This window comes from Procambarus clarkii, chromosome 53, assembly GCF_040958095.1.
Source record: "Procambarus clarkii isolate CNS0578487 chromosome 53, FALCON_Pclarkii_2.0, whole genome shotgun sequence".
NCBI classification, from domain to species: domain Eukaryota; kingdom Metazoa; phylum Arthropoda; class Malacostraca; order Decapoda; family Cambaridae; genus Procambarus; species Procambarus clarkii.
Window position 1 is genome coordinate 12,332,759 of NC_091202.1, and position 15,687 is coordinate 12,348,445.

The 15,687-nt window shown below is 40.4% G+C and overlaps 1 protein-coding gene across 1 annotated transcript in view; it reads right to left on the bottom strand.

Annotated features, from left to right (window-relative positions):
- Positions 1-15,687, bottom strand: part of LOC123767222 (methyl farnesoate epoxidase) — a 211,364-nt gene that overhangs the window by 41,607 nt on the left and 154,070 nt on the right. Inside the window, exon 6 of the mRNA XM_069304726.1 lies at positions 6,212-6,322. Coding sequence (XP_069160827.1) covers positions 6,212-6,322 — 111 coding nt within the window. The remainder of the gene's footprint in view (positions 1-6,211; positions 6,323-15,687) is intronic.

Below are 15,687 nucleotides of genomic sequence, written 5' to 3' on the forward strand. Positions count from 1 at the left end.
TCAGGCTTGTTCGCATTTGTGTTCCTCACGTGTGCCCCAAAGAATGAGGTGATTTGGTAAAATGCTATGCCCAAGATTACTATCCGAGTGCCGGCGGTGGGGTGGTTCAAATAGCCTCGGCTATCACCTCATTATGTCCGGTCGTGATGGTCAAGTGGATTAAGGCGTCTTGTACATACCAGTTGCGTTGCTTCTGGGAGTATGGGTTCGAGTCACTTCTGGGGTGTGAGTTTTCAGTTGCATATTGTCCTGGGGACCATTCAGGCTTGTTCGCATTTGTGTTCCTCACGTGTGCCCCAAAGAATGAGGTGATTTGGTAAAATGCTATGCCCAAGATTACTATCCGAGTGCCGGCGGTGGGGTGGTTCAAATAGCCTCGGCTATCACCTCATTATGTCCGGTCGTGATGGTCAAGTGGATTAAGGCGTCTTGTACATACCAGTTGCGTTGCTTCTGGGAGTATGGGTTCGAGTCACTTCTGGGGTGTGAGTTTTCAGTTGCATATTGTCCTGGGGACCATTCAGGCTTATTCGCATTTGTGTTCCTCACGTGTGCCCCAAAGAATGAGGTGATTTGGTAAAATGCTATGCCCAAGATTACTATCCGAGTGCCGGCGGTGGGGTGGTTCAAATAGCCTCGGCTATCACCTCATTATGTCCGGTCGTGATGGTCAAGTGGATTAAGGCGTCTTGTACATACCAGTTGCATTGCTTCTGGGAGTATGGGTTCGAGTCACTTCTGGGGTGTGAGTTTTCAGTTGCATATTGTCCTGGGGACCATTCAGGCTTGTTCGCATTTGTGTTCCTCACGTGTGCCCCAAAGAATGAGGTGATTTGGTAAAATGCTATGCCCAAGATTACTATCCGAGTGCTGGCGGTGGGGTGGTTCAAATAGCCTCGGCTATCACCTCATTATGTCCGGTCGTGATGGTCAAGTGGATTAAGGCGTCTTGTACATACCAGTTGCGTTGCTTCTGGGAGTATGGGTTCGAGTCACTTCTGGGGTGTGAGTTTTCAGTTGCATATTGTCCTGGGGACCATTCAGGCTTGTTCGCATTTGTGTTCCTCACGTGTGCCCCAAAGAATGAGGTGATTTGGTAAAATGCTATGCCCAAGATTACTATCCGAGTGCCGGCGGTGGGGTGGTTCAAATAGCCTCGGCTATCACCTCATTATGTCCGGTCGTGATGGTCAAGTGGATTAAGGCGTCTTGTACATACCAGTTGCGTTGCTTCTGGGAGTATGGGTTCGAGTCACTTCTGGGGTGTGAGTTTTCAGTTGCATATTGTCCTGGGGACCATTCAGGCTTGTTCGCATTTGTGTTCCTCACGTTTGCCCCAAAGAATGAGGTGATTTGGTAAAATGCTATGCCCAAGATTACTATCCGAGTGCCGGCGGTGGGGTGGTTCAAATAGCCTCGGCTATCACCTCATTATGTCCGGTCGTGATGGTCAAGTGGATTAAGGCGTCTTGTACATACCAGTTGCGTTGCTTCTGGGAGTATGGGTTCGAGTCACTTCTGGGGTGTGAGTTTTCAGTTGCATATTGTCCTGGGGACCATTCAGGCTTGTTCGCATTTGTGTTCCTCACGTGTGCCCCAAAGAATGAGGTGATTTGGTAAAATGCTATGCCCAAGATTACTATCCGAGTGCCGGCGGTGGGGTGGTTCAAATAGCCTCGGCTATCACCTCATTATGTCCGGTCGTGATGGTCAAGTGGATTAAGGCGTCTTGTACATACCAGTTGCGTTGCTTCTGGGAGTATGGGTTCGAGTCACTTCTGGGGTGTGAGTTTTCAGTTGCATATTGTCCTGGGGACCATTCAGGCTTGTTCGCATTTGTGTTCCTCACGTGTGCCCCAAAGAATGAGGTGATTTGGTAAAATGCTATGCCCAAGATTACTATCCGAGTGCCGGCGGTGGGGTGGTTCAAATAGCCTCGGCTATCAGCTCATTATGTCCGGTCGTGATGGTCAAGTGGATTAAGGCGTCTTGTACATACCAGTTGCGTTGCTTCTGGGAGTATGGGTTCGAGTCACTTCTGGGGTGTGAGTTTTCAGTTGCATATTGTCCTGGGGACCATTCAGGCTTGTTCGCATTTGTGTTCCTCACGTGTGCCCCAAAGAATGAGGTGATTTGGTAAAATGCTATGCCCAAGATTACTATCCGAGTGCCGGCGGTGGGGTGGTTCAAATAGCCTCGGCTATCACCTCATTATGTCCGGTCGTGATGGTCAAGTGGATTAAGGCGTCTTGTACATACCAGTTGCGTTGCTTCTGGGAGTATGGGTTCGAGTCACTTCTGGGGTGTGAGTTTTCAGTTTATATATATATATATATATATATATATATATATATATATATATATATATATATATATATATATATATATATATATATATTGGTGTATACTGGCAGCAGGTTTTCTTTCAAACATGTTTCATTGAATATGACCGCATATTCTGTATTTATTATTTTCTGGTTTAGGGCTTCTATCCCTCTAACTATTTTCTTAGCATCAGGGCTTAATTGAAATAGGAGTTAAGCAGGAGCTTAATTGAAATAGGAAATAGGAATTGAAATAGGAGTTCAATATATATATATATATATATATATATATATATATATATATATATATATATATATATATATATATATATATATATATAAATAATATATATATAGTTACTTTGCAGTTACTTCCATTCTTCCCTTTCATCTATACCCATTGAACCGTGTTCTGTCTTGTGTTGAAAGTTTGTTCACCTCATCCAAAACTGTTGTTTTGAATGAGGTGTCCAATCCAACACGCTCTCCGTATTGCTGTGGCCCTCCGCCTTGCTGTCTCAATCCACACCAGATATAGGTGTATTTGTGGTGAGGTGGTGGCTGACAGGTACGGCCACCGTAGCCTACTCTGCCAAAGCACAGGGGAATGGCACTCGAGGCACAGTGAAGTTAAGATCATCATCAAGACGAGCCTCACCACAGCTGGATGCCCAGCTGAAAGAGAGCCGCGTTCCCTAACGCCCCGTAACTCTGATGCTCTTATTGGTCGCCCTGATGGTATCATAGTGAACCCCTGGAAGTATGGCAAGCAGTTGGTTTGGAACTACACGTGCGTATCAACCCTGGCTAACACCTACATTGACCTCAGTATTGCACAACCAGGTGGCGCTGCCACCCATAGGGAAGCAGCCAAATATCGTAAGTACAGAGAACTGGATCTCCACTACAATTTTGTCCCCATTGCTTCTGAGACACTCGGCGCCTGGTTACCTTGAAGTGCTTCCAGGGTTCAGCGTCTTCGCGGCCCGGTCGTCGACCAGGCCTCGGGGTAAAAGTGCTACCAGGTTTTTGAAGGAACTGCGTTCTAGGCTCATTGAAACAACAAGGGACCCTAGAGCTGCCAGCTTTTTTTCCAGCGCTTCAGCGTGACGATACAGAGGGGAAATGCGCACTGCATCCAGGGTTCCTGCCCGCCATCTGAGGAGCTGGAGGAACTCGACAACTTATGATAATCATCTTTGTACCCTATATGTAACTCCTTTTTTGTAACACAGTTTAATTAAATAAAACAAATATATGTGTATATACAAAAGAATGGGGGGTGGTAGGAGAAGATAATATTAGTGTTCAGAGAGAACCCACAAAGTCTTCTCTGAATACTCCTTATTTTCAATAAAGGCTGAACTATTCAGGTTACGGCACTCTAAATCTAACATGACATTTTTGGCATGAGGTGAGTAACATTTATCTTGCAATTTCAAAGGATATATATATTGGCAAAAAGAAGTGGGGTTTACCATCAGGATGATAAGATAATTTAAAGAACTAATTAACAAACTCTAGGGCTATCCCAGAACAGAGATCTGATTAAATAGGACTCAAAATGTCTGTTTATTGTAGTTCTCTGCTGGCTATTTGTTTTATTTTATCCAGCATACCTGCTACACCATTTTATACATCAATCACTCTTAAGTTTAATCATAACAATTAAGTTTATATTCCTGAAAAAAAGTTGGAGTGGCCAGTGGTTAACTGAGTGGATAAAAAGAATTTATTAAGCTTGTCGGATGGGTGATTTTCTTAAAACAATATCATGCGTGTGTAAATGATTTTGGTTACTTATGACCTACTCTACATGGTTACTTATGACCTACTCTACATGGTTACTTGTGACCTACTCTACATGGTTACTTGTGACCTACTCTACATGGTTACTTGTTTTTTTTTTTTTTTTTTTTTTTTTTTTTTTTTTTTTTTTTTTTTTTTTTTTTTTTTTTTTTTTTTTTGAGATATATACAAGAGTTGTTACATTCTTGTACAGCCACTAGTACGCGTAGCGTTTCGGGCAAGTCCTTAATCCTATGGTCCCTGGAATACGATCCCCTGCCGCGAAGAATCGTTTTGAATCGTTGTGACCTACTCTACATGGTTACTTTTGACCTACTCTACATGGTTACTTTTGACCTACTCTACATGGTTACTTATGACCTACTCTACATGGTTACTTGTGACCTACTCTACATGGTTACTTATGACCTACTCTACATGGTTACTTATGACCTACTCTACATGGTTACTTGTGACCTACTCTACATGGTTACTTGTGACCTACTCTACATGGTTACTTGTGACCTACTCTACATGGTTACTTATGACCTACTCTACATGGTTACTTATGACCTACTCTACATGGTTACTTGTGACCTACTCTACATGGTTACTTGTGACCTACTCTACATGGTTACTTATGACCTACTCTACATGGTTACTTGTGACCTACTCTACATGGTTACTTATGACCTACTCTACATGGTTACTTATGACCTACTCTACATGGTTACTTGTGACCTACTCTACATGGTTACTTGTGACCTACTCTACATGGTTACTCACGACTGAATGATGGTTACCAAATATTGGTACACTGTAAACCAATGTAAAACAGTATTGGAACAGTGTAAACCTATGTAAAACAGACCGAACGCTGTGCGTGTTAGTGGCTGTTCAAGAATGTAAGAACTCTTGTACACACACACATATATATATATATATATATATATATATATATATATATATATATATATATATATATATATATATATATATATATATATATATATATGTATATATATATATATATATATATATATATATATATATATATATATATATATATATATATATATATATATATATATACATTGAAAAAGTATGTAACTCAGTATTGGTACACTATAAGCTTATGTATCGTAGTATTGGTACACTATAAGCTTATGTTTCGCAGTATTGGTACACTGTAAACCTGTGTAACACAGTATTGGTACACTGTAAACCTGTGTAACACAGTGTTGGTACACTGTAAACCTGTGTAACACAGTATTGGTACACTGTAAACCTGTGTAACACAGTATTGGTACACTGTAAACCTGTGTAACACAGTATTGGTACACTGTAAACCTGTGTAACATAGTATTGGTACACTGTAAACCTGTGTAACACAGTACTGGTACACTGTAAACCTGTGTAACACAGTATTGGTACACTGTAAACCTGTGTAACACAGTATTGGTACACTGTAAACCTGTGTAACACAGTACTGGAACACTGTAAACTTGTGTACTTATTATTGTTACTCTGTAAACCTGTGTAACACAGTTTTGGCATACTGTAAACCTATGTAACACAGTACTGGGACACTGTAAACTTATGCATCGCAAAATTGGTTCAATGTAAACCAGTGTATCACAATATTGGTTCAATGTAAACCAGTGCATCGCAATATTGGTTCAATTTAAACCAGTGTATCGCCTTACATTTGGTATACTGTATACTATGTTACCCAGTATTTGGTATACTGTATACCGATGTTACCCAGCATTTGGTATACTGTATACCTATGTTACCCAGTATTTGGTATATTGTATACCTATCTTACCCAGTATTTGGTATACTGTATACCTATCTTACCCAGTATTTGGTATACTGTATACCTATCTTACCCAGTATTTGGTATACTGTATACCTATCTTACCCAGTATTTGGTATACTGTATACCTATCTTACCCAGTATTTGGTATACTGTATACCTATGTTATCAAATATTGCTATACCATATTCTTATGTAATCCATTATTTGGTAATTGATTATCTTTCCAAATATCTTAACAGATAAACTAATTTTGTTACTAACAAAAATAAACACCTACTTTTATGAATTCATTGACGGATGTGAAGCCACTGATGAAGGAATTCACGGTGGAGGTCTGAGGCATGATGTGGCGTAGGACTGGGAAGATGGTCTCAAGTTCTCCGACCGGCTGTTGGTCAATTATAGTTGGATGGTGATGTTTCTCTTATTGTGAGATATTACACACACACACACACACGTGGGGAACCGACTTGTGAGATTTATATTTATTTAATTTATATGAGCAAATCGACAAGGGCCGTGACGAGGATACGAACCTGCGTCCGAGAGCATCCCAGACGCTGCCTTAATTGACTGAGCTACGACATGGTCAAAAGGAGTTGAAACCGAAGTTCTACTGAACTTACTGGATCCTGCAGCCTCTTGTGCCTCGGAGAGGCTGCAGGATCCAGTAAGTTCAGTAGAACTTCGGTTTCAACTCCTTTTGACCATGTCGTAGCTCAATCGATTAAGGCAACGTCTGGGATGCTCTCGGACGCAGGTTCGAATCCTCGTCACGGCCCTTGCGGATTTGTTCATCACAGAAATCACAATTGCATCACGCAATTGTGATTTCTGTGTGTAATTTATATGAATTTATATTGAAATTACATTTACGTTAATTTATATATTTCGATAGCAAATTGTATGATGGAGTGAACTGTATTTCTGCAAATTCTCACAAATCGACTCCTTTACACATTAGGGGCGTTTATTAAATTACATGGATAGTCAATCAAGATTGATTGACTAACATTCACTACATTGTTAGACTACATATTAGTAATTATAATTGGGAGGTATATATTGCAGGTAGGCCTGGTTCACCAGGTATAAACAAAAATGATGACATCAAATAAACCTCGTGGTTGAAGCTGGCATCAACACCATGTACTGGTGTACTAAGTAACTCTTCTGCTTCCTCTTCACTTGTTCCTGTCAAAGGGCACTTGCAATAATAGCAATACTCCTATATATATATATATATATATATATATATATATATATATATATATATATATATATATATATATATATATATATATATATATATATATATATATATATATATATATATATATTATTAAATATGACCGAAAAAGTAAGATTAATAATTCTAACACGAATTTTCTCAATCTTTCGTACATTGCGCTTCACTGATGGAGGTAAATCAAAAATCACTTCTCCAAAATTCATTTTTATTTCTAGTCTGACGCGACACGGGCGCGTTTCGTAAAACTTATTACATTTTCAAAGACTTCACAAATACACAACTGATTAGAACTTGCGTTTCCCTGATTTTATATCTACATTTGAGTGAGGTGGGAAGGGTGATGTGGCATTACATTTGAGTGAGGTGGGAAGGATGATGTGGCATTACATTTGAGTGAGGTGGGAAGGATGATGTGGCATTAACACAAGACAGAACACTAGGGGATATTAATAGGGTATTAAAAGTATCAACACAAGACAGAACAGAAACAATGGGTATTGAATAGAAGTGTTTGTAGAAAGCCTATTGGTCCATATTTCTTGATGCTTCTATATTGGAGCGGAGTCTTGAGGTGGGTAGAATATAGTTGTGCAATAATTGGCTGTTGATTGCTGGTGTTGACTTCTTGATGTGTAGTGCCTCGCAAACGTCAAGCCGCCTGCTATCGCTGTATCTATCGATGATTTCTGTGTTGTTTACTAGGATTTCTCTGGCGATGGTTTGGTTATGGGAAGAGATTATATGTTCCTTAATGGAGCCACAACAGGGCTCCATTAAGGAACATATAATCTCTTCCCATAACCAAACCATCGCCAGAGAAATCCTAGTAAACAACACAGAAATCATCGATAGATACAGCGATAGCAGGCGGCTTGACGTTTGCGAGGCACTACACATCAAGAAGTCAACACCAGCAATCAACAGCCAATTATTGCACAACTATATTCTACCCACCTCAAGACTCCGCTCCAATATAGAAGCATCAAGAAATATGGACCAATAGGCTTTCTACAAACACTTCTATTCAATACCCATTGTTTCTGTTCTGTCTTGTGTTGATACTTTTAATACCCTATTAATATCCCCTAGTGTTCTGTCTTGTGTTAATGCCACATCATCCTTCCCACCTCACTCAAATGTAATGCCACATCATCCTTCCCACCTCACTCAAATGTAATGCCACATCACCCTTCCCACCTCACTCAAATGTAGATATAAAATCAGGGAAACGCAAGTTCTAATCAGTTGTGTATTTGTGAAGTCTTTGAAAATGTAATAAGTTTTACGAAACGCGCCCGTGTCGCGTCAGACTAGAAATAAAAATGAATTTTGGAGAAGTGATTTTTGATTTACCTCCATCAGTGAAGCGCAATGTACGAAAGATTGAGAAAATTCGTGTTAGAATTATTAATCTTACTTTTTCGGTCATATTTAATAATATATGTCTACAGGAAAGACTGCTACCAAAATATACTAATATATATATATATATATATATATATATATATATATATATATATATATATATATGCATATATATATATATATATATATATATATATATATATATATATATATATGTATATATATATATATATATATATATATATATATATATATATTGTGACGATAATCTCTTTCAAGAGAGATTGAGCCTGCTCTTCCCTACATATTTACGTCTTTCAAGTACAAGATACTATACTGAAGATACGTCCACCAGTATCGCCAAACGTTTTGCCCAGGAAGCAAAGCGTACCTTGCACAACCCGACACACCGGCTACTACCCGCCGTCAACCAGCAAACTACTCATTCTCCGCCTGCCTGTTGCTGATTGGCTGGTGTCTCGCCGCACCTGCACTCACGCCACCACATGAGTCGACGTCTGGGCCAGCAGCTCGCCGTCTCCTCAGAATATCCCTGTGCTCCTTGGAGTTGACATCTCTCTATTAGTAGACTAAGCCCTGGCTGTCGTGTACTAAGGGAGGTGGCAGCTTGAAGCCAGTGTTCTCAGCACCTGCTTTGATTTATTTAACTTGCACTTACTTGTCTTAGAGTAAATTTTTCACTGCCAGTAATTATTCATGTTGTTTTGTTTGTTGACTTGTTTTGAACTTTACGAGATTGTCTTTATTCATATCTCGTTTTCTAGAGTAATTAAAATTTCATTGTTTATACTTTGTGTTTTGTGTGTCTTCCCATTACCTTACCACAGACAAAAGGACAAACTTATCTTTTTTTTTTTTGTTATGTGACGAGGCCCTGCCCCCAGCTTTTGAAACAGCCGAACACCAACGCTTTACCGTCACATTTCATGGGGGCCTGTCCACGGAGCTTCACTCAGGTGCTGGTACCAGATCGTAAATTTGTGGTAAGCGTACTTGGCTTTGGTAAAGTAACTTTTCATTATTTTCAATTTTATTTTCATATGGTGCTGTGTGTATTGTGCATTCCGAGAGTAGCATATGGTGAAGGTGAGACAACTTTGGATTACGTGGTGACTGTAGGCCTCAGTCATTCTCTTAATTGGTCATCTCTCTCTCCTTGTTATTACTCGTGTTTACCATCTTTTGTCCCTAGGATATTTCTCATATTTTCGGCAGATCATCATATTGGTACTGTGGTCTGTCCCCGGGTCAAGTGCACCTAATCTTCTGCAATCTGACAGTAGGAGGATAAAGAGGGCCATAGTTCCTCTCGCACGAACTTTAGTTGCTGAATTGGGACCTCAGCAGCAGTTCTCGTCACCAGTTGACACCTCGCACCCCTACACGTCGGTCAGAGATGATGATATTTACATTGGTAGGGAATTAGCCTTCTTTTTCAGAGCACAAAAGTTCGCTAATTCTGTAAGTATCATATTAATTTCAGTGGGAAAAACTTGCTTATGTCCTATAGAGACTCGGCAAGGTATGCCTACATTCTTGGACTACCTAATTCACTTTTGAGGCAATTAACTGTTTCATTTGTTTTAGAAACTCAGTTTCGCTTAATTAGTAGGATTTTCTTGCCCTTATCCTCTTACATTGAGTACCGGGTACAAGATTTCCTGCGACCTTGATTTATTAATCATTTATCATCTTGAAATTAACATTAATTGTTAACGATTCCACAGGATAGGTACCAGTTGCCACGTTGTCCTGTTTCTGACATTCACCATATCACAACAGTATATTCGTTGTGCATTTATTTGCTAATTTCACCATGTTTCGTCTCCAAGCTTTCCGTCCAGATCCAGCAGGTGAAATAGGGACCTTAAGTCGTGCCAAGAGGACTGAATTACAAACTCTTGCACATGAGTATCAACTAGAAGTTCCCTACCAAGCCAACAAAAATGAACTGCATAACCTGTTATTGGATCATCTCTTAGAGGAAGGTAAGATTAACTGAGACTCACGAAACTTACCTTATTGCAGATAAATCTGATTTGGCAACCCTGAAACTCAAACTAGAGCTTGCCAAGATCGAACGAGAACAGCAAAGGGAAGCAGCTGCCATGCAAAAAGAAGCCCTCGAGCAACAAAGGGAAGCAGCTGCCATACGAAAAGAAGAACAAGAACGTGAGATTGCAATACTCCGTGAACGTGAGCGAATGCAGCTTGAAACAAAACAACTCTTATTGGAGATGCAACGCGAACATGACAAACAACAAGCAGCTCTGGCTATGCAATGTCGTCAACAAGAATTCGCGTTGGAAACTACACACCTCGCTCAACGCCAGCAAGCTACCGCCAGTCTTCCTGTCAGTTTCAATATATCACATGCAAGTAAGTTAATGCCACCATTCGTAGAGACAGAAGTTGATGTATTTTTCACCATCTTTGAGACCCTTGCTAATCAACTTAGTTGGCCTGCCGACCAATGGGCAACCCTTCTCAGAGTACATCTCACAGGTAGAGCTGCAGTTACACTCAGTACTTTGGCGACTGAGAATGACTACCAGACTCTGAAACAAGCAGTGTTGGACGCCTACCTTCTCTCCACCGAAAGTTATCGAAGGAAATTCCGTGACCACCTGAAGGCAAGTACCACTACCTTTCTAGAATTTGCTAATACCAAAAGGAGATATTTTATGAAATGGCTGGAAGCAGCACATGTCTCTACCTTTGCAGAACTCGTCAACCTCATGCTAGTTGAAGAATTCTTGAGGCGTGTGCTGCCTTCTGTCCGTTTATATTTAGCAGATAAAGAAGAAACCGACTACCTAAAGTGTGCTAAGTCGTCTGACACTTACAGCCTCATCCACCGGTTGACACCAGAACCACCTTCCAGTAAGAAGTCTTGGTACAGTTACGAGAAAGTGAGCACCGATCAAGCTGGCTCGCAATTGTACTGTAAGTATTGTAGACTCTATGGACATACCATAGATAAATGTGGTAAGTCTCAATACAAAGGAAATACTGAATCCACTGAACCCAAACAGACTCCTCCTAAGTCCGGTAAGCCTGTGATGAATGTTGGTGTTCATGTTAATGATCTTTCTCTTTTCAGTAAACACCTGTATACTGGAACTGTCTCTGCCAACGGTTCAAATCCGGAGGGACGTTTCAAACTGAAGATCGTGAGGGACACAGCGGCTCTTCAATCAATTATTTTGAAATCAGCTGTGCCCAACATCGCCTACACCGGAGAAACTGTCTTCATCACTGACCTCACTGCTACCACTCCTTATCCTCTCGCCAGAGTCCACCTGGATTGTCCCTTCGTGACCGGAGAAGTCAAAGTCGCCGTCAGGGAAAAGCCTTTTCCCATGCCTGGAGTGCAACTTCTCCTGGGCAACGACTTGGCAGAAGACCTGCAACCGACCAACTTGATCGTCATGGACAAACCCCAGGTGTGTACCTCTGTAATGGATAATCCCATCTTTGAGTATGTTACAGCAAAGGTTCAAGAGAGTGATGAAGTTTCTCCTCCGGTTTTAGTGACCACCCGTGCACAAGCTGCACGACCACAGCCAGCTGACTCTACTGCTACCGCTGTCCCTCAAGACCCTCAGAAACTACCCCCGAATCTGACCAAGTTGGAGTTCCGTAAGTTACAGAGGGAAGATCTTACCTTGACACCATTATTCTTCCAGGCTGAGACTCAACCTGACAGTATTCCTGGGTTCTTCCTAGAGAACGAGTTGCTCTATCGCAGATACAGACCCAGTAAACTGAAGGAGGAGGACGATTGGGCCAACGTCGAACAACTAGTGATTCCTGCCAGCCTGCGGCCCACTATTCTACACCTGGGCCAGTGAGCACTCTCACACTACGGATTTAACAAGACCTACCATGGAATCCGTCAAGACTACTACTGGCCAGGTATCGTAAATAGCGTCAAACAGTAAGTCAAACAGTGTCATACATGTCAGATGGCAGGTAAACCGAACATCTCTATCCCCAGAGCACCACTGACTCCCATACAGGTGCCTGCGGAACCTTTCCACAGACTTATTATAGACTGTGTTGGTCCTTTACCTCGGACCAGTTCTGGCAACGCCTATATACTAACCATCCTGTGTCCTACCACCAGATTCCCCATAGCAGTTCCAGTAAAGAACATTACGGCTGCTACGGTTGTGAAACACTTATTGAAGATCTTCACCCAGTATGGATTTCCAAAGGAGGTTCAGAGCGACTGTGGCACCAACTTCACCAGTGTTCTCTTCAAGAAGACACTGGAAGAGTTCAACATCACACAGGTATAGTCCAGCCCCTATCATCCTGCTTCACAGGGTTCTCTTGAGTAGTAGGGTGTAAGTGCCACAGACGATTTTTTTTTTCTGGCCGAGGACCCCTGTGGAATGTAAGCGCCACAGACGATTTTTTTTTTCTGGCCGAGGACCCCTGTGGAATGTAAGTGCCACAGACGATTTTTTTTTTCTGGCCGAGGACCCCTGTGGAATGTAAGCGCCACAGACGATTTTTTTTTCAGGTCCAAAAAATCGTGTGTAGCGCTTTGGGGTTTTCAGGTGAATTTGGGGAGTCACAGATTTGGAATTAGGGAATTCTTATAATGAAAAATAATGTCATACGAGTTTGTTAAAGTTCTTATGAGAAAAATAATTTCCGAGACTTAGAAGTTTGTTAAGGCCTTATGGGACAAATTCAAGTAACGTATGTAGCGCTTTAGGGTTTCCAGGAGAACTCTACGGACATGTTTTACATGTTTTCAACTTAGAAAAATCGTCTATGTAAGCCTTAGTTATTCATATAAATTTAGAAAATCACCTGTGTAAGTCATGGTTTTCAGGGTTTCGTACATCACACCCCCCTCCCTCCCCCCTTACCTCGCAATCTCTCGCGTCACCTTTATTTACCTTACGCCCGGCCAGCCAGTCGGCTCTTATCTTATCTTATCTTCTTCATAATATCTGGACCGTCCCTCCTCTCTCTCTCTCTCCTTTCATTCAGTTCAGTTCAACTATTTTCCAACATCGTGTGTTTGCTCCTTTTCATTAAGCAAGTCAGTTTTTACACAAATAAATCGCGTTAGTAAGCAAGTTCTAGCTCACGTTCCCCCACCTTAGTCCCCTGTCGTATAATGAATACTATCATTCCAATCCCTCTAAAATTTAAAAATAATCATATTTCAAACGTAGTTCAATACAGTAATTTAGTTACCAAGCTCCAGCGCTTGTCCTCCGCCTTAGCTCTCTCTCGTATCTTCGTTAGTAACAGTCCAATTTCCCTGAAATTTTTACCCTCTGTATTTCAGACTCCGTAAATAAGATCAAAACAGTTATCAAGCTCCAGCGCTTGTCCCCCACCTTATTTCGTTTTATACAAGATCGTTAGTAACAGTCCAATTTCCCTGAAATTTTTACCCTCTGTATTTCAGACACCGTAAATAAAATCAAGTCAGTTATCGAGCTCCAGCTCTCGTCCCGCCTTAGTTCTCTTTCATATCTTTGTAAATAATACATCAATTCCCCTGAAATTTTTACCCTCTGTATTTCAGACACCGTAAATAAAATCAAGTCAGTTATCGAGCTCCAGCTCTCGTCCCGCCTTAGTTCTCCTTCGTATCTTTGTAAATAACCCATCAATTTCCCTAAAATTAAAAGCAGACATACTTCAAAGTTAGTAAATAAGATCAAGTCAGTTACTGAGCTCCAGCTCTCGTCCCCGCCTTAGTTCTCCTTCGTATCTTTGTAAATAACCCATCAATTTCCCTAAAATTAAAAGCAGACATACTTCAAAGTTAGTAAATAAGATCAAGTCAGTTACTAAGCTCCAGCTCTCGTCCCCCACCTTAGTTCTCTTTCGTATCTTTGTAAATAACCCATCAATTTCCCTGAAATTTTTACCCTCTGTATTTCAGACATAGTAAATATGAAGTAAACAATTATAAAACTCTAGCTCTTGTCCTCTGTCCAAGTTCACTCCTGTAAATTCATTACTATCAATCCAAATCCCCCTGAGATTTAAACACCCAACTACATTTTCAGACATAGTAAATAAAAACCAGTTCAGTTATCAAGTTTCAACTCTTGTGCCCCAGCTTAGTTCATTTGTGCAAGTTCTTTATTTTCAACTATATCACATGAGATTTAAGATCACCTTATTTTCTAACGTAGTAAAATTAATCAGGGCATTAACCAAGCTCCATTCCCTCAGCCTTAGATCATCAGACATAAATATTTTCGATCAAGTCCGTCTCCAGCTTAACTCTTACCCTTTCCCTCCCTTACCTTCTCATCCCCAACTTATCCAAACCTTCAATAATCGTACTGTATTTGCATATTTTCTCTATATTCACTGTGTTCTTCGTATTCTCATCCGTGTTCACTCCATGTTCTTCAAATGTTCACAGTCCCATTCAGTTCATATTTTCACAAGTATCTCCATTTTTTATGTAATCTTTCTCTTAGTCTCATTATGTTCTCTACAAATTCTAGTCATATTTTCTATGTTTTCATATTCATCACATGTTCTCTTTACAACTTTTATACTCAATATTCATGCTAACTTCCATATTTTGTGTTCTTTGTCAATATTCATGTTCCTCTACAAGTTCATGTTCCTCACAAGATCACTTCGTTTTTTCACCTTCACTTACATGTTTTCTACATTCTTTGTCATATTCTCCATGTTCTTCACAAGTCCATTGTTCATTCTTTGTAATCCCTATTCTCCTTATCATGTTTTCATGTTCTCTGTAAGTTCATATTCCCAGCATGTTCACTATATTCATCAACTTTTCTTACATGTGTTCTTTGCCATGTTCCCCCATATGTTCTCTGGGTTTTCCCCTTACATGTTATTTAACGTTCCTTAACTAAAAAAATCTTTCGCCAATCAACTAAAACATAGTCACTTTCGTCATTTCTCAACTAAACTTATTATCCAGTCAACTAAAAATAGTCAGAAATAGCCTCGTTCAACACTGTTCTTAACTAAAACAACCTTTCTCTTAGCTAAAAATTGTCAAAGGAAACTTTTTCAGCACTTTCTTAACAGGCGCTATGTTTCATCAAGAAAAATTGTCAAAGGAAACTTTCCAAAACTGTTCATAA